The sequence below is a fragment of the Gracilinanus agilis genome, chromosome 5 (genome assembly GCF_016433145.1).
Source record: "Gracilinanus agilis isolate LMUSP501 chromosome 5, AgileGrace, whole genome shotgun sequence".
Taxonomy (NCBI): Eukaryota; Metazoa; Chordata; class Mammalia; order Didelphimorphia; family Didelphidae; genus Gracilinanus; species Gracilinanus agilis.
In genome coordinates, this window is record NC_058134.1 from 272,890,015 (window position 1) to 272,910,340 (window position 20,326).

Below are 20,326 nucleotides of genomic sequence, written 5' to 3' on the forward strand. Positions count from 1 at the left end.
GTATGTCCTTCAATTGGGGAATGACTGAACAAACTGTGGTATATGCTGGTGATGGAATACTATTGTGATAAAAGGAATAATAAACTGGAGGAGTTCCAGGCGAACTGGAGAGACCTCCAGGAAGTGATGCAGAGCGAAAGGAGCAGAGCCAGAAGAACATAGTACACAGAGACTGATATACTGTGGTAAAATCGAATGTAATGGACTTCTGTACCAGCAGCAATGCAATGACCCAGGACAATTCCGAGGGATTTATGGTAAAGATGCTACCCACATTCAGAGGAAGGACTGCAGGAGAGGAGACATATAAGAAAAACAAATGCTTGAAGGCATGGGTTGAGGCGGACATGATTGGGGATGTAGACTCGAAACTACCACACCAATGCAACTATCAACAATATGAAAATAGGCCCTGAACAAGGACACATGTTACAACCAGTGGAAATGTTCACCAGCCATGGGTGGGGGGACAGCAGGGGGTGAAGGGGAAAGTAGGGACATGAAGCATGTAACCATGTTAAAAATGAATATTAATAAATGATTAAAAATTTTAAAAAAAGATTCTAAGAGACAGAGGTGAGAAGGGAGTGTCTTGTACACAGTAGGTGCTTAATAGAAGTTGTAATAAAAACATAATAGGTATAGGGAAGGAGCAGAGAACAGGCTGGGCAAAGACTTGGTGATTTTGTACATGGTTAAGTATTTAAGAAATGGGTGTTGAATGAATGTAAGCTACAGGAAGAAATGATGGCAAACAAAAGTAAGGCTTAAGGAAAAAAGAGGGTTTTACAAGAACAATTAATTACTAGAACAAGTTATAAAGGAAGATCAGATCTCTAATAGTGGAGTCTTTTTTAAAAAAAGGAACTTGAATGATCACATCTGCGTACCCTAAGTTGCTTACTATCTCAGGCAGGAGGGAGTGGAAAGATTAGGAAAAGAACGTGGAACTCAAATTTTTAGAAAACAAATGTTGAAAATTGTTTTTGTGTGTAACTGAGGAAAAAAGAAAATATTCTATTTTTAAAATAAGGAACCAGGGGCAGCTGGGTAGCTCAGTGGATTGAGAGTCAGGCCTAGAGAAGGGAGGTCCTAGGTTCATATCCGGCCTCAGACACTTCCCAGCTGTGTGACCCTGGGCAAGTCACTTGACCCCCATTGCCCACCCTTACCAATCTTCCACCAAGGAGCCAATACACAGAAGTTAAGGGTTTAAAAATAAAATAAAAATAAGGAACCAGTTCCTTTGAAAGATTATCACATTTTTTGCTTAGAAAAAAAGTAGAGGGTATAGAAATAATGTTATCATCTGGAATTAGGTTCATACTAAATCAACTGCTTGACAAATGTTTATTAGTAATAATGATAATGGGAGATGGTCCTAGTGGATAGAGAGCAGGCCTTGATGTCAGGAAGTTCTGGGTTCAATTTTTGCCACTGCCATATATGGGGTGGAAAAGTCACTAAACTGCCTTGGACAAGACTATATAGACTGTCTTGGTAAAGAAAATTCCTTGCCAGGAACACCCTGTACTGAAAAAATAAAAAATAATATGATGTGATGAAAGAAGAAAATGAAATAATTATAGTAAGGCACTTCTATTATGCCTTAAGATTTGCAAACCAATTACTGTAGATTAGATTATCTCCCTAGAGCTTAATAACAAACCTGTGAGGTCAGTTCTCCAGACTTTCTCCTCTTGTGAGATAAAGAAACAGACAGAGAGATTAAAGGCTCACAACCTCAGTGATTTGGGGCAAAAACTTCCCTGGGCCATTGTTTGCTCATCTGTTATGAAAGCATATTGGACTAGTTAACCTCTGAAGCCCCTTCCAGCTTTTGATCTGACATCCTAAAATCCCTGTAACTTGTCCAGGATTACATGGCTAGTAAGTGTTGGAAACAGAATTTGAACCCAGGTCTCCCTGAGTCTGAGAAGAGCCCCTCCATACACTCTGACTCCTACTGTTTGCTACCATGTGTAGATCTCTGTGTTAGATGCTGAAGATACAAAAATAATTGAGTAAATAGCTACTTAAGAAAAGGGATTTTGAGAATGGGTTTGGAATTTCTCAGCCACACTTAAAATAAAGAAATGACAGGTTCTTGGCCAGAAAATACATCCAGAACTGGACAACAAAATAACAACAATAATAATAAGCATTTCTATAATACTTTTAAATTTGTTAGGGACTTTTAAAATATTCACTCATTTTGTTATCAATAAAACCTTGGCAGGTTGGTGCTATTATTATTGTTCCTATCTCATCTATGAGAAAGAACGCCATCCACATCCAAAGAAAGAACTGTGGGAGCAGAAACACAAAAGAAAAACAACTGCTTGATCACATGGTTTGATGGGGCTATAAATGGGGATATTGATCACCCTAGTGCAAATATCAATAATATGGAAATAGGTCTTGATCAATGACACATGTAAAACCCAGTGGAATTGCATGTTGGCTATGGGAGGGATGGGAGGAGGGGAGGGAAAGAACATGAATCATGTAACCATGGAAAAATTTTCTTAATCAATAAAAAAAATTATCATTCCCATTTAACAGAAAAGGAATGAGAGGCAGATAGAGGCAGTGTGACAGGTCACACTGCTAGTAAAGGTCTGAGGTCTGATTTGAACTCAGGTTTTCCAGTTCCATGTCCATTTCCTTATCTACTGCACAGCATAGCTGCATTGCCCAACTACCTGGAGACTTTTGAATCTAATCAATAAGTCTTTAAACTTAGAAAACAAAGAAGGAGGGGAGAACTGCTGGTCAATACCTATCAAGCTAGAGAACATAGAGATTCATTTACCAAATAGGAGAAAAGAACTCTGAAATCTATAGAATGCAGAACTCAAAAATAAAAAGCCAGCAATAAAATCCATGTTTCAGATATCTCCACAAAAATATGCACATAGCATGGGTGATCAGGTTCCCTCCCAGGGGGTTGGAGAATTCCAATTCCTGATTCTTAGGTCATTCTCCTTTTCTCAAGGAGTTCAGCACCTGAATCTTCATCTTCCTCTCCTCCCCAACTCCTGTCCTTACACTAAAGAGCTTTTATATTTACAGAGAGGTCCCTTCAAGCTCCTGAACCTCCCAATTCATCAGCTTCCTTTAATCTTATGACCTAATCCTTCATTCCACTTCAATCACATATAGGGATAATCATATACCTATGAAGGTTCTACTTTCCTAATAAGAAACTCAAATATTCACCTATCTAACCATAACCTTATTCCATTATACCTCTCTCTGTAACTCTTGACTCCTAAAAGGTTATTCTTTGTCTTCATCCAAACCTCCATTACCTCCATCCTTTGGAATTTTCTCAAACCATTTATTCTTGCTCTGACTTTACATTCTTCCTTCTCCAACCTCAGTCCCTTAATTAGCCCTTTCAACTTCAATTTCCATTGCCCTCTACTCTTAAATCTCTCATCCTATTATCCTATCACTGCTTTCTCTCATCAGAACTTAGTTCTGGATTATTCTTACCATCTGAATCTTCTTTTCTAACTAATGAGTTTCTAAACATAATTGAGGAAAGTAAATTCATATTATCTAACCTGAGAGCCCTCAAGGCAAATGTTTATTCCTCCCCAATTGATTTCCTTTCCTATTCCACAAAGAATCTATTCCATTCTTTTCCCTTCCCAAACCTTCTACATTCCATCTCTCCTCTTAACAAATCTTAACTTATTTTACTGAAAAAATTAGTCATTCAATATAATCTCCCTCTTCTCACATTCTCTTCATCTCAAAAGCCCTTAACATCATTTCCCACTCTCCTCTTTTGCCCAAGGCTCTGACAAAGAGGTGTTCTTTCCCTTCCAGCTAGGGCCAATCTCTCTACATTGATCCTATCCCTCATGTTCTCCAACAAACTGAATCCTCAATCAGCACTTTCTCTGTTTTTCAGCTGGTTCTTTCCCTATTGCCTTTAAACATATTCGTTTCCCCCATCCTTAAAAAAAAGAAAATCACCAGACCATCCTAGCCTCTCAAGCTGTCCTCCTTCACCTTTCCCCTTTCTCAGCCAATCTCCTTGGAAACACTGACTAAACTCACTCCATCCTCTTTCTCTCTGCTCTTTCATTCCTCACTTTTTTGCAAAAGTGACTTCAAAACTCACCACTCAACTGAACCTGTGCCCTCCAAAATTACCAACAATCTTTTAAAAACCAAATCTGATGGCATTTTTTCAGTTCTCTCTATCTACTGTATGTGACCACCCTCTGTTCCTAGATAATGTCTTTCTTTTCAGAGTTTTTGTCATACAACTCTCCTCTGCTCTCTACCCCAATAGTTCCTTCTTAGTCTTCTTTACTCATTCATCATCCACATGACCTCCCTAAATGTTGCCCAAAGTTCTATCCTAGTCCACCTTCTCTTCTTCCTCTACCCTCTTTCTTGGTAACTTTAGTGACTTAAATACATAGCTGACTCCCAAATGTACATATCAAAACTCAATCTCTCCCCTCAACTTCAGAATCAGTATAACCAATTATCTATTGGACATTCCACACTGGATATCCCAAGGAAACTGTAAACCCAACATATCTAAAGCTACACTACCTCTCCCCTCAAACTTTGCCCCCTTCTAAATTTGTGGAAGGGACCATCGTCCTTCTAGGTTCCCAAGCTCATAACCTCAACATTATCTGGATTTCTTACCCTCCCTTACTCCATTTATCCAATTAGATGCCAAACTTTGCCATTTCTACCTCTATGATGTCTCTCACCTTTGACCCTGTTTCTCCAATAACACGGCAACCTCCTTAGTTCAGGCCCTCATTGCTTCTCCTCCAGATTTTTGCAATAGTCTCTCAGTTAGGCTTCCTGCCTTCTCTCTCACAAATCCAGGCTGCCATGGTAAATCTCCTTAAACATAGATCTAACCATATGACTTCCCTATTTAATCAATTCTAATGGCTTCTTATTACATTCAGGATCAATTATAAGCTCCTTAGTTTATCTTTGAAAGCACTACACAGTCTTGCCCCAACTTATCTTTCCCCCCTCACTGAACATCATTTCCCCTTCCTGAGTTCTGAGATCCAGCCAAACTGGCTCTTTCCTTCTTCCTTACACAGGATACTCCATTTCCTGCACTTTTGCATTAGCCATCCCACATGCCTGGAAAATATTCCCTTCCTTCAACTGCTAGTGTACTCCCTCCCAAACTAGCTTGTATTTAACTATTTTGTACATATTTATTAACTTTATATGTATGATCTCTCCATAAACATACATATGTATATATAAATGCTTTTTTATTTCTTTCATTAGAATATAAGCTCATTGAGATAAGAGATTGTTTCATTCTTTTTACTTGTATTCCTAGTGACTGAGCAGTGCCTGACACAAGAAAAGGCCCTTAACAGTTTTTGATTGACCAACTTGTTAATTGAGCTGTGGTGCCTTGCTAGTGCATGACAGATCCTGACTGGTCTCCAGTGACTAGAGAGTTGCATCAAAGATCACTGGCTACTGAACAGCAAGAGGAACAGATTTGTGAAGGAATCTCCCCATCGTTCATCTACAAGAGGAGCAAGGAGAAATGGTTTGATCTCTTTGGAGTCTTCTCACTGGGATCTCTTTTCTAGAATTTGCTCTCTCTTTGGCTTTCCTACCCCCAACAGCAAGAGGAGCTCATAGTAGAAACATGGCAGCAGAAGAAATCGGCTTGCTCAAAGGACCTGAGATTGGAATTGGCATCCTAATTTGTCATCTTCTGCTTTTCTGTTTTCTTTCCTGAGCACAAGCCAATAACTAGAGATTTTAACAAAAATGCATATTTCAACTATTTTGATAACTTGATGGATAAAGAGTTTGGAATCTGAGCAGCCAACCAGAAAGAAAACATTTCCATGACATAATTTTCATAGGAGAAAATCATCTCTGCCAGAATCAGTCTATAGTTGAAAGATTAAAGAAAGTCATATCCTGGCTGACCGAGAGTAAATTGTTCAGACAGTGTAGACCTAAGGTAATCACCAAAAGACCAATTGATCAAATCCAAAAGACCAGTCCTATGCAGTTGTCTTTATTTTCTCAGAAGAGTATAATGAACTATTTGAGATACATTATGTTTTCTGTATCTGATTAGGCACTAGGCTTTTTGTATCTTAGGATACTCTATAGCTAATCCCCATATTGTACATTGGGTAATTTTTTTAAAAAGGAATCCTATTGTCTGCTTTGAGAGAAATCCTAGATGTGAATCATGCCTAAGTTTTCTTTCAGAGATTTTCCTGCAGATTAACTCTAGGGTTGAGGGAGAGCCAAAGTAAAAGAAAGACTTGATTTGAACTCCTTGACCCACCAAGATGAACTCCAGCCCCCTCTTCCCTGTGTTCCCTGGGCCATAAGGTATTATGGTTATGAATTACAAAGCCTCTCCAGTCATATGACTACCATTTTAGTTCAAGTCCCCACCACCTCACACCTAGATTATTGCAACAGCTTCTTAGTGATCCTGCCTCATGTCCTTCCCCACTACAGTACAAATTAGAGTCAGATTTGACCTCATTATTATCTGTGAGACTTAAGAGAATGAGAGCCATGACTTAGGTGTAGCTCTATAAGGATATGCTTTATTCAAAGAGAAGAAGATAAATTAAAAAGGAAAGAGAACAAATGACCATTTATAATCAGTCATATTTAATGTAAAGAAATCCAGGAACAGGGAAGAGGAAGGAGAAGCATCGTAGAAAGTATTTAGATGAAGACATAAGCAGTGATGCAAGGATACTGTAGATTTCCAGGTACAGAAAGAAGAAATGGATGAAGAGTTTGGGGAAAAAATCACAAACCTAGAATGGAGGAATTATATAGTAATGATGACAGATTCACTTATTTGGACACCTGCTGGAGTTCACTTTCTGACAAAGACAAAGCAGCAGATAAATTGCCTTAATGGTATTTTTATCCTTCTAAAGTAGGAAGAACTAAGGAAGGGGCTCCACTCAAATCCCTCTGCCTTTCTAGTAACAATGGCAGCCTTATGGGAAAGAATCAGGAAAACTCATCTTCATGTGCTCAAATCTGGCCTCAGACAATTAATAGAGTATGATGCTGGACAAGTTATTTAATCCTGTTTGTCTCCATTCCTCATATGTAAAATGAGCTGAAGAAGGAAATTGCAAGCCTTTCCAATATTTTTTGTTTTTAAAAAATGGAGCAACTGAAAAATAAATGAACAATAATCAACTGTGGGAAGGGAGCCATTACATCTCAGAATTTCTGAAAAAGCAAAGGGCAGCCAGACATGGTCTGACATGTTCCCTAAGTATTTTGAGATAGTAGTTTCAAGGAGTATTAAGATACATAAGTGAGGAACTATATACAGTTTTTCATATTTTTGTGAGAATAATCAGCCTTATTTTTTTAAAGCAGTCCATTAAAAGAAGGCTATTTTGGAAAATTATGTGACAATATGCTGGTATAATACAGGGCAGTGATGGCAAACCTTTCAGAGACAGAGTGCCAGGGCCCACCCCCATCCCACCCCCCCAGACCAAGTGCCATGCCCCCCCAAAATGCTGGGAATGCCCCACCCCCCTTACTCCAGAAAGGGGAAGGAAGAAGCATGAAAAAACATCCTCAGCACAGGTGAAGAGGGGGAGGGAAGTGGCCTGAGCTCTCTGCTCCCCTCCAGCTCTGCCACTTGTGAGCCACCCATCTTATCCCCTGTGCATTCCCATTGAGATAAAAAAACTCTATTTAACCCTACTGAGAAAGTCAGAAGGGATAAACCAAAGAGAGCAGGGGAGTGGGGAGGTCAAAAAAGGGAGGGGAGAAGAAGGGGGAGGGAATTCATTAGGCCTTTAAAAATAAAAAGAGGGGAATAACAAGGGAGAGAGTAGAAAGGGAAGTTAATCAAGGGAGGGGATAAGGGATACTGGCTCAAAGCAAACCACTGGTTTAAAAGAAAATAGTGTAAGAAGAAGGGGTGGGTCTAGGGGAGGATACAAAAATGTCAGCGAATGCACAACTGATAATTGTAACTCTGAATGTGAATGGGATGAACTCGCTCATAAAATGGAAGCAAAGAGCAGAGTGGATCAGAAACCAAAATCCTACCACATGTTGTCTACAAGAAACACATATGAGGCAGGTAGACACAAACAAGTCTAAGGTTAAGGGCTTGAGCAAAATCATTTGGGCATCAAATGAGAAAAAGAAGGAAGGAGTGGCTATTATGATTTCTGACAAAGCCAAAGTAAAAATAGATATGATTAAAAAAGACAGGGAAGGTCATTACATCCTGATTAAAGGCAGTATAAACAATGAGGAAATAACACTGCTCAATATATATGCACCAAGTGGTATAGCATCCAAGTTCATAAAGGAGAAACTGGCAGAGCTCAAGAAGGAAATAGATAGTAAAACCACAATAATGGGAGATCTAAATATTTCTCTTTCAGATCTAGATAAATCAAACCAAAAAATAAATAAGAAAGAGGTAAAAGAGGTGAAAGAAGTCCTAGAAAAATTAGATTTAATTGATATGTGGAGAAAAATAAATAGAGACAAAAAGGAATACACCTTCTTTTCAGCTGCACATGGTACATTCACAAAGATTGACCATGTAATAGGGCACAGAATCATTGCAAACAAATGCAAAAGAGCAGATATAATAAATGTAACCTTCTCAGATCATAATGCAATAAAAATAATAATTAGTAAGGGCACCTGGACAGGCAAATCAAAAACCAATTGGAAATTAAACAATATGATTCTCCAACACCAATTTGTCAAAGAAGAAATCATAGAAACAATCAACAATTTCATTGAAGAGAATGACAATGATGAGACATCCTACCAAACTCTGTGGGATGCAGCCAAGGCAGTTCTCAGGGGGAAATTTATATCCTTGAGTGCATAATATTAACAAATTAAGGAGGGCGGAGATTAACGAATTGGGCATGCTACTCAAAAAATTAGAAAGCGAGCAAATTAAAAACCCCCAGATGAAAACTAAATTACAAATACTAAAAATTAAGGGAGAAATTAATAAAATCAAAAGTAAAAGAACTATTGAATTAATAAATAAGACTAGAAGCTGGTATTTTGAAAAAACAGATAAAATAGACAAAGTAGACTGGTCAATCTAATAAGAAAAAGGAAAGAAGAAAACCAAATTGACAGTATCAAAGATGAAAAGGGAGACCTCACCTATAATGAAGGTGAAATTAAGGCAATCATTAAAAACTATTTCGCCCAATTATATGGCAACAAATATAACAATTTAAGAGATATGGATGAATACTTACAAAAATATAAATTACCTAGATTAACAGCAGAAGAAATAGAATACCTAAATAATCCCATATCAGAAATAGAAATTGAACAAGCCATCAAAGAACTCCCTAAGAAAAAATCACCAGGACCTGATGGATTCACAAGTGAATTCTATCAGACATTCAAAGAGCAACTAATCCCAATACTATACAAATTATTTGATGTGATAAGCAAAGAAAGAGTCCTACCAAATTCATTTTATGACACAAATATGGTACTGATTCCAAAGCCAGGTAGACCAAAAACAGAGAAAGAAAACTATAGACCAATCTACCTAATGAACATAGATGCAAAAATCTTAAATAGAATATTAGCAAAGAGACTCCAGCAAGTAATTAAGAAGATCATCCACCATGACCAGGTGGGATTTATACCAGGAATGCAAGGATGGTTCAACATTAGGAAAACCATCCACATAATTGACCATATCAACAGTCTAACAAACAAAAATCACATGATTATCTCAATAGATGATGAAAAAGCCTTTGACAAAATACAGCATCCATTCTTATTGAAAACACTGAAAAGTATAGGAATAGAAGGACCTTTCCTAAAAATAATAAACAGTATATACCTAAAACCATCAACAAGCATTATATGCAATGGAGATAAATTAGAAGCCTTCCCAATAATATCAGGAGTGAAACAAGGATGCCCATTATCACCTCTATTATTCAACATAGTACTAGAAACACTAGCAGTAGCAATTAGAGAAAAAAAAGAAATTGAAGGTATCAAAATAGGCAATGAGGAGACTAACCTATCACTCTTTGTAGATGATATGTCTACTTAAAAAATCCTAGAGAATCAACTAAGAAGCTGGTAGAAATAATCAACAACTTTAGCAAAGTGGCAGAATACAAAATAAATGCACATAAATCATCAGCATTTCTATATATTTCCAACACATTAGAGCAGCAAGAGGTAGAAAGAGAAACACCATTTAATTTCACCCTAGACAATATAAAATACTTGGGAATCACTCTACCAAAACAAACACAGCAATTATATGAAAACAACTACAAAACGCTTTCCAAACAAATAAAACTGGATCTCAACAATTGGAAAGACATCAATTGTTCATGGGTAGGACGAGGTAACATAATCAAAATGACCATTCTACCCAAATTAATATACCTACTTAGCGTCATACCTATCAAATTACCAAAAAACTTCTTTACTGAATTAGAAAAAACTATAACAAATTTCATTTGGAATAACAAAAGATCAAGAATATCAAGGGAAATAATGGAAAAAAATGTGAAGGAAGGGGGCCTAGCAGTACCAGATATTAAACTATACTATAAAGCAGCAGTCATCAAAACAATATGGTACTGGCTAAGAGACAGAAGGGAGGATCAGTGGAATAGACTTTTAATGACATCAGCAAGACAGTGTTTGATAAACCCAACGAGCCCAACTTTTGGGACATGAATCCACTATTTGACAAAAACTGCTGGGAAATTTGGAAAACAATATGGGAGAGATTAGGTCTAGATCAATATCTTACACCCTACACCAAGATAAATTCAGAATGGGTGAATGACTTGAATATAAAGAGGGAAACTATAAATAAGTTAAGTGAACACAAAATAGTATATCTGTCAGATCTCTGGGAAAGGAAAGATTTTAAAACCAAGCAAGAGTTAGAGAAAATTACAAAATGTAAATTAAATGGTTTTGATTATATTAAGCTAAAAAGCTTTTGTACAAACAAAAACAATGTAGTCAAAATCAGAAGGGAAACAACAAATTGAGAAAAAATCTTTATAACAAAAAACTCTGACAGGGGTCTAATCACTCAAATATACAAGGAGTTAAATCAATTGTATAAAAAAATCAAGCCATTCCCCAATTGAAAAATGGGCAAGAGACATGAATAGGCAATTCTCGGGTAAAGAAATCAAAAGTATCAATAAGCACATGAGAAAGTGTTCTAAATCTCTAATAATTAGAGAAATGCAAATCAAAACAACTCTGAGGTACCACCTCACACCTAGCAGATTGGCTAAAATGAAAGAAGGGGAGAGTAATGAATGCTGGAAGGGATTTGGCAAAATTGGGACATTAATGCATTGCTGGTGGAGTTGTCAACTGATCCAACCATTCTGGCTGGCAATTTGGAACTATGCTCAAAGGGCTATAAAAGAATGCCTGCCCTTTGATCCAGCCATACCATTGTTGGGTTTGTACCCCCAAAGAGATCATAGATAAACAGACTTGTACAAAAATATTTATAGCTGCACTTTTTGTAGTGGCAAAAAACTGGAAAATGAGGGTATGTCCTTCAATTGGGGAATGGCTCAACAAACTGTGGTATATGCTGGTGACAGAATACTATTGTGCTAAAAGGAATAATAAACTGGAGGAATTCCATGTGAACTGGAAAGACCTCCAGGAACTGATGCAGAGTGAAAGGAGCAGAGCCAGAAGAACATTGTACACAGAGACTGATATACTATTGTAAAATTGAATGTAATGGACTTCTGTACCAGCAGCGACAGCTCTGAGGGATTTATGGTAAAGACGCTACCCACATTCAGAGGAAGAACTGTAGGAGAGGAAACACAGAAGAAAAACAAATGCTTGAACACATGTGTTGAGGAGGACATGAATGGGGATGTAAACTCGAAACTACCACACCAATTCAACTATCAACAATTTGGAAATAGGTCTTGAACATGAACCAGTGGAAATGTGCGTAGGCCACAGGAGGGAGGAGTGCGGGGGGTGAAGGGGAAAGTAGGAGCATGAATCATGTAACTATGTTAAAAATGAATATTAATAAATGATTAAAAAATTTAAAAAATAAAAAAAAAGAAATTACAGTTCTCCAAGTAAAATTTTAAAAACACAAATGACAAAAGAAAGAACATAGAATTTGGAGCCAAAAGAGCAAAGTTCAAACCCCACCTTTGGAACTAATTAATTGACTGTATGAGCTGGGAAAGTAATTTACTCTCCCTAGGACACAGTTTCCTTATCTGAAAAAGGAGAGGATTGGACTACCTGGTTTTTGAGGTTCTTCTAGAAACATGATCCTATAAGTAGGGAAAAATTAATTTAAAATGGAGAATCTCTCCAAAGCAGAGAGTTTGAGAGGGAAAATAAGTATTTTATGTAGGATATAAAAATATTGAAGTGAAAGGATATTTGGCAGAAGCTAAACAAGTGACAACAATGTTGATAGAATATATGAATTCTCTACAAGCCAAAATGACTGGCCTCAAAGAAAGAATGTTCAGAGACAATCTAAGATCTCTTAGAAGATCGTGACAAATTTTTTTAACCTGGATGTCATATTGTAGGAAAGAACACAAGAAAAAATAACCAGAACTTTTGAACAGACAGAAGAAAGCATTGATCAATCAAATCCACAAATCACCAAAAGACAGAAAATTCTGCCCTTTTTAAGCTCCAGGGCACATGGTGCTCTAGAAATTTCACAGTTCCAAAAATAAAAATTTATCAAGGAGATAGGAGACTATCAAGTAAATAATCCAGAATTATTCTTCAGTCATGAGAAATCAGAGAAGAGGCTGTAATAATCAAATAAGCAAAAAAGTAAAGGGGCTTAAGCTACATCTCCAAACTGGTAAAGCAGAAAGAAAACTGGATCTGGGCTCAAAGAACGTGGGTTGAAATCTTGCCTCTGACACTACATATATGACCTTGGGCAAGCCACTTAACCTCTTCGGGCCTCAGTTTCCTCATCTATAAAAGGAATAGAATTGGACTAGATGACCTCTGAGGTCCCTTACAGCCTTAGATCCATGCTCCTATAATATCCTGCAAAGCTGAGTCTAAAAATCAATGGGTAAAAAATGCAATTGAACAAAAGAGACATTTAAGGAATTTCTAAAAAAAAAAAGAGGGGAGTAGTTCATTTGACTTTTAAACATCCTTAGAAAGCAAAAATACAAGAAAGGTAATTAAATGTAATTATTAAGAAAAGCCTAATAATAAAATCAATTCTCACATGTTTAGAAGCTATTGTTTAAAAGAGACAGCAAAATTGAACAGTGGAGTAAAAGAAAAAACAAAGAGATGATAGCAAGACAAAAAAGGATGAAATGGGATGAGTTTTTTAAGAAAATTTAAAGAATCAGGAGAAGAAATGAGGAAGGAATATGTTGATATTCCATGGAGTAAATCTCCTGACTTTCTATAATGAGAGAGAGAGAGAGACAGAGAGAGAGAGGAGAAGAGGGGGAGACGGAGACAGACAGAGACATGGACATGGAGGGAGAGAGAGGGAGAAGAAAGGAGGGGGTGTAGGCAGAAGGAGGAGGGAGAGACAGAAACAGAGACACAGAGAGACACAGAGAGACACAAAAAGAGACAGAGAATGGGAGGACATAACACAATGGGAAGTTGAACAAATATGGAGATGGAAGATGAGAAACAGAAGTGATGCACCACCACCCCCAAGACCATAGATCAGTGGTTCCCAAACTTTTTTGGCCTACTGCCCCCTTTCCAGAAAAAATATTACTTAGCGCCTCCTGTCACATACTATCTCCACCCCCAAATGCACCTGTGGCCATCACCACCTTGCCAGAACTGTATCCCACCTAAAGAGAGGAAGCAGGCATCCCAAAGGATAGCCAGTAACCAGAGAGGTAGGGAACCATGGAAACCAAAAATTGGATAATATAGCTTAGGAGAAGAAATCATTGTAAGATTAGGGGTATGGAAGGACATAAAACTGCTTCATTTACCATTGCTTCATTTTAAAAACTGATATTTCTCAAAACAAGGCACAGAAGAAGATTGAGAGACATGTAAGGGCTACAAAAACAACATAAAAAGAGCTCCAATGTGATTCCTCAAAAGATTTATCCTCTGAGATATGGAGAGTTTAAAGAAGGTATTATAGTCCAAGCCTGACTCAGGCCAATCTGGCAGTTCAAGTCTGAGATTAGAATAAAATGAGGCCTTGGCCTCGGAGAGTTCCTGGTGCTGCTGCGGCTGGCACCTTCGGGCCCTGCCCCTCCCCCAGATCTGGATGGAGTCTACCTTAAAGTGAAATGACAGACCAGGATAATAAACAACATCTCCAGTAACCCCTTTGCTGCTCTCTTTGGTTCCCTGGCCGATGCCAAGCACTTTGCAGAGATCCAGAAGAAACAGCTGAAGCAGCAATCTGATGAACCCTCAGCTAGCCCTGATGACTGGGATAACAGTGTGTCAGAGAGCCTGGATGACTGTGACTACTCTGTCTGTGAGATTAACCAGTCATTCCGTTCCAAGCAGGAGCTATGTGAGCAGCTCAACATCAATCACATGATCCAAAGAATTTTCCTCATCACCCTGGACAACAGTGATCCAAGTATGAAATGTGAGAATGGGATCCCCAGCCGTTGCGTATTTTTGGAGGAAATGGCAGGAGACCTGGATGAGCAAGACTGGCTTGATAGGAACAACATTGAGCAGGCACTCTTTACACGATTGCTGCTTCAGGATCCAAGCAACCACTTGATTAGCATGACCTGTTCCACAACATTAAACCTCTCTGCAGATCGAGATGCAGGGGAGAAGCACATTCTTTGCTACCTTTATTCCTGTTTCCTAAGAGCAAAAGAGGAGATTACCAAAGTACCAGAAAACTTGCTGCCCTTTGCTGTGAGATGTAGGAACCTAACTGAGTCTAATACCCGAACTGTCCTCCTCACCCCAGAAATTTATGTTGGCCAGAATGTCTATGATCAGCTGGTAGACCTGATGTTGGAAGCAATTCGAGGGGCCCATTTTGAAGATGTAACTGAGTTCCTTGAAGAGGTCATTCAAGCCCTGACAATGGATCAGGAAGTTCGGACATTTCAAGAAGTCATGGTTCCAGTATTTGACATTTTTTTGAGCAGAATAAAAGACTTAGATCTCTGTCAAATCTTGCTATACACATATCTAGATATGCTCCTCTATTTCACAAGGCAGAAGGATATTGCAAAAGTTTTTGTAGAGTACATTCAGCCTAAGGACCCCAGCAATGGACAGATGTACCAGAAGACCTTACTAGGAGTAATTCTGAGTATCTCCTGCTTATTAAAGACTCCAGGGGTAGTGGAGAATCATGGCTACTTCTTGAATCCATCCTGGTCCAGTCCTCAAGAGATCAAAGTGCAGGAGGCCAACATCCATCAGTTCATGGCTCAATTCCACGAGAAGATTTACCAGACGCTGAAGAACTTGCTCCAGCTCTCTCCAGACACCAACATTGGATCTTGTCCTGGATTGGAAACTGCCTATATGCCTATATGCCAATACAGGCCATACCAAGATCTGGGCCAATCAGATGCCAGAAATCTTCTTCCAGATGTATGCTTCAGATGCCTTCTTCCTGAATCTGGGTGCTGCCCTCCTGAAGCTGTGCCAGCCTTTTTGCAAACCTAAATCCCCTAGGCTGCTAACCTTTAACCCTACCTACTGTGCCCTCAAAGAGCTGAATGATGAAGAGAGAAGGATAAAGAATGTGCATATGCAAGGTTTAGAGAAAGAGACCTGTTTAATCCCTAAAGAGAATGATCAGGAGATACAGTTTGCCCAAAACTACAACCTGGTGACAGAGAACCTGGTCCTGACACAGTACACCTTGCATGTGGGGTTTCACAGGTTACATACACGATCAGATGGTAAAAATCAACCAGAGCTTGTACCGGCTGCAGGTCGCCTGGCGTGAAGCTCAACAAAGCGCCAGCCCTACTGCAGACAGCCTCCGAGAGCAGTTTGAGCGCCTGATGACCATCTATCTGTCCACCAAGACTGCCATGACTGAGCCACAGATGCTGCAAAACTGTCTCAATTTGCAGGTGTCCATGGCTGTTCTTCTTGTTCAGCTAGCCATTGGCAACCAAGGCACAGAGCCAGCAGAGCTAACCTTCCCTTTGCCAGATCAGTATAGCTCTTTGGCTTATGTGCCAGGTGAGTTGATTCTTCTTGGGAGCTTCCTGTTTACAACTGACTGACTCTGAACTGAGTCATTCCAGAAGCTTAAGCTTCAGATTTAACTCCCTCAGGGTTATTTTCAGTCCTTTTCAGAGAACAATCTTTTAATGTTGTGTATGTTGTCTAGCAGTAAAAATGTTGAAGGAACCCACTGGTATGCAAGTCAGAAAATTAGTCTTCTAAGGATTAATAAAATTTCCAGAGCAAAAAAAAAAAAAAAGAAAGAATAAAATGAGACATTCACAGACCATCTAAAAATTAACAAAAATATGATTAGCCATAGTGTGGACTCTCAGTAAGGATACAGCACTGATTCAAGTATAGGTGCAACCTCCCTCAGCTTCCCCGAGAAATACAGCTGGCCTACAAGAGATGGTCATATCCACAGTGGAAAATTAGTCAAATCCCAGGGGCACTGACTCCTCATATCCTGGTCTTACTTATTTGATAATAAGTAAGGATACCAAACAATTGGCTCAAGGCTTAGCCTCTTAGACCAGTAAACTTAGAGACAGCTATTTTGTCTTTTAGGGAGGAAAAAAAATCTAGCCTAGCCTACATGGCAGAACCCAGATGGACGTTGCTCTTACCACAAAGAATCAGGTAATAAAATTTAGAAACTAATAGAAGAGAATTAATAAGGAAGGCAAAACAAATTAAAATTTCTGGGGAAACATTAAAAGAATGTTATATTAAAAGAAAAAAAGAAAGAAGAGGTTGGGGTAGAAGGAAGGAAGATGTTGAACCACATTCTTTATTAGTCAAGGACAGAGAAAGAAGGAATAAAATATAAATGCTAGATAAATGAATAAACAAATAAATGATAGAATGAATAGCTAAAAGAATAAATAAGTTGATTAATGAATGGATGGATGAATGGAAAAAGAAATTAAAAACTGAAGTAAATTCAGAACTTGGATAAGAAAAGGTAAACAGGATAGGCAGTAGATTTGGGAATATATTGGCATAAAATTAGTGTACGTAAAACTAATCACTGAGATAAAACACTGACTTAATGAAACAAAGGGATAAAAATCTACAACTGCCTAAGGGATACCATAAACTGAATATTCCACAGACATCTTATACTCAACATATTTAAAACTGAACTCATAATCTTTCCTCTCAAACTACCCCCTCCCTCCTTACTAATTTATTATTGTCAATGGCACTATTGTCCATCCAGGCACCCATGCTTGAAATCTATGTTCTTGACTCCTCACTCCCTTTCACAAAACACTTTCATCCAATCAGTTGCCAAGTCAAGTTTATTCTATCTTCCCAATATCTCTTGTATACTCTTCCTTCTCTGACACTGCCACTACACTAGTGTAGTCCCATATCACCTCCTGGGGACTTCTGGGCTAAGATGGCCACGGAGTAGAAGTAAGGTCTTCTTCTCCTCACCACCAACTGATATAAAGCACCTCAAAAGAACAAAAATCAAAATCAGATGAGTGAAGGGGCTCTACTGTAGAGCACAGCCTTGAAGGTAAGCAGGGTTTGGGCATTTCCATGCTATAAGGGGGGTAAAATTACTCCTACTAAAGCGTGAGCTGGTCACTCCTGCCCCACTCCACCTACGGCACCAGAGTCAGAGGGAGTGAGGAGCAATCTCTAGGTTCTCAAGAGGCTAGCTGAGGATGCCACAGTCTTACCCCTGAGAGCAGCAAGACTTGGGACCCCAAGAGGCTGAGGAACATGAAGCTTGGGTACAGAGATAGGGCAGAGAGAGGTTGCCCACAGCAGAGTCAGAGGAGACTGAAAAATAGCCTTAGGGCAAAAAAACTCTCAGTAGTTCCATACAGTGCGAGCTGCCTACCCTCCTCACTCAGACTTCTGGCTGGGAAGGGAAGAAAAAACTAGCACAGTAATGGCCACCAGCACCCAAGAACTACAATCTACAAATACCAAACGAAATTAGAAAAAGACTCTGACTCGGGATAATTTCTATGGAGAAAAACAGCAGACTACAGAAGAGACAGCAGAAGGTGACAAACAAAAAAACACATCCAAACTTTCCTCCTAAAATGGAAATTGGTCACAAGCTCTTGAGGAACTCAAATTTGAGTTCAAGAATCAACTAAGAAAGATAGAAGAAAGTTGGCAAGAAAAGTGGGAAATAGTTCAAAAAGAAAATAACAGTTTAAAAGAGAGAATCTAACATTTGGAAAAAGAAGCCCAGAAATCAAATGAAATGATAAGCAAATTGGAGACCAGAATTGACCTGCTGGAAGCCATGAAAAGCAGGATAGATCAAACCAAAAATGGAAATCAAAAGATCATTGCTGAAAACCAGTCTTTAAAGACTAGAATTGGGCGAGTAGAAGCTAATGACCTCACAAGACAGAAAGAATTAATAAAGCAAAGTCAAAAGAATGACAAAATAGAGAGAAACATGAAATATCTCATTGAGAAGACGAATTACCTGGAAAACAGGTCCAGGAGAGACAATTTGAGAATCATAGGTCTACCTGAAAACCTAGGAAAAAATCAGAAACTTTGATACCATATCACCTCCTGGAATAGTGAAATAGCCTTCTGGTTGGTCTCCTTGCCTGAAGTCTCTCTCTCTACTCCAGTCCATCCTCCACTCAGCTTTCAAAGTGATAGTCCTAAAGCACAGACCTAGGTGACTCTGTATTACCTCTAGAATTAAATGTAAAACATATTAGACTTTTAAAGTCCTTTGTAACCTGGCCCCCATTCTACCTTTCTGGTCTTCTTCCACCTTATTGCCTCCATGTTTGCTTCCAAACCATAACATTGACCTCTTCCTAGAACAAGACACTATTTCCCAATTTGGAATTTTTCACTTATGTATGGAATGTTTTCTCTCCCTGTGCCTACCTCCTGGATTCCCTGTTTTCCTTTAAGTCTTAACCAAAATCCTGCTTTTTAGAAGAAGCCTTTCCTGATCCACCTTAATGCTAGTTCCTACCTTCTTCTGATGATATCCAATGTATCTTGCACATTTTGTTTGCACATGATTATTTACATGTTGTCTACATCATTAAATTGTGTGCCTCCTGAGGAAACACTTTTTTCTTCTTTTTATATCCCCAGAGCTTAGTACAGTGCCTGGCACATAGTAAGTGTTTAATAAATGTTCCTTGATTTGATTTGTCGACAAGCTTTTTGCAAAAACAAAATAAATGCAATTAAAATTAGAAAGGAAACAACTGAAGAAAAAAATCTTTGTAGCAGAACCCTCTGATAGCCAAAATATATAGGAAATTGATTCAAAAAATAAGAAAAAGAATCATTCCTCAATAAAAGTCTAGAATCACAGAATCTGAGAACTGGATAGGCTCTCAACAGCTGTGGTGTCCAAATCACAAACAAAATTAATACCACCACCTCTTGAAGCAAGTCATTCCACCTTTAGATAGTTCTGACTATTAGTTGTTGTTTTTTTCTGGCATCAAGCCTAATTGTCTTCTTTGCAACTTCTATCCCTTCATCTATTTATTTTCCAGGTTAAACATGCCTAGTTTCTCCAACTGATCTTCATATGTCATAATTTACAAGTTTTTTACTATCCTGTTTAACCTCTCTCAGCTTATCAATGTCTTTCTTAAAACTTGATACCTGAAACTGAACACAATACTCCAAATGAAAGCTAACAAGGAAAAAGTATAGTGAGATTATGACCTTCCCAGTTACTGGAGCTCTGCGCTTCTTAAATTAGTCTGAATTCTCATTTACTTTTTTAGCTGCCACATCACAATTGCTGGTTGCACTTGAGCTTGGAGGCCACTGAAACCCCTAGATAGTTTTCAGAACAGTTCTTGTCTATCCAAGCTCTCCTTGATCTTATATTTGTAGGCTTTTTTTTATACAAGTTTAAAACCTTACATTTATTCCTATTAAATTTCATCCTTTTAGATCCAGTCAATATACTAACCTGTCAAAGTCCTTCTGAATCCTGTCAAACAATGTGCTAACTATAATTTCAAGAATTGTGTCAAGTATAAATTTGATGAACATGAAATATATGCCTTTATTTGAGTTCCTGATAAAAATGTTAGCACAGGACCAAGCCTAGATGAACAAACAAATGAAATGA

The 20,326-nt window shown here is 38.3% G+C and overlaps 1 protein-coding gene across 1 annotated transcript; it reads left to right on the top strand.

The window, feature by feature from the left end:
- Window positions 1-14,342: 14,342 nt before the first annotated feature.
- Window positions 14,343-20,020, top strand: LOC123250189 (ubiquitin conjugation factor E4 A-like). Its single transcript, XM_044679211.1, is given in 5 exon segments — window positions 14,343-14,359; window positions 14,361-15,534; window positions 15,536-15,928; window positions 15,930-16,233; window positions 19,974-20,020. Coding segments are annotated over 5 exon segments (1,935 nt in total).
- Window positions 20,021-20,326: the final 306 nt, after the last annotated feature.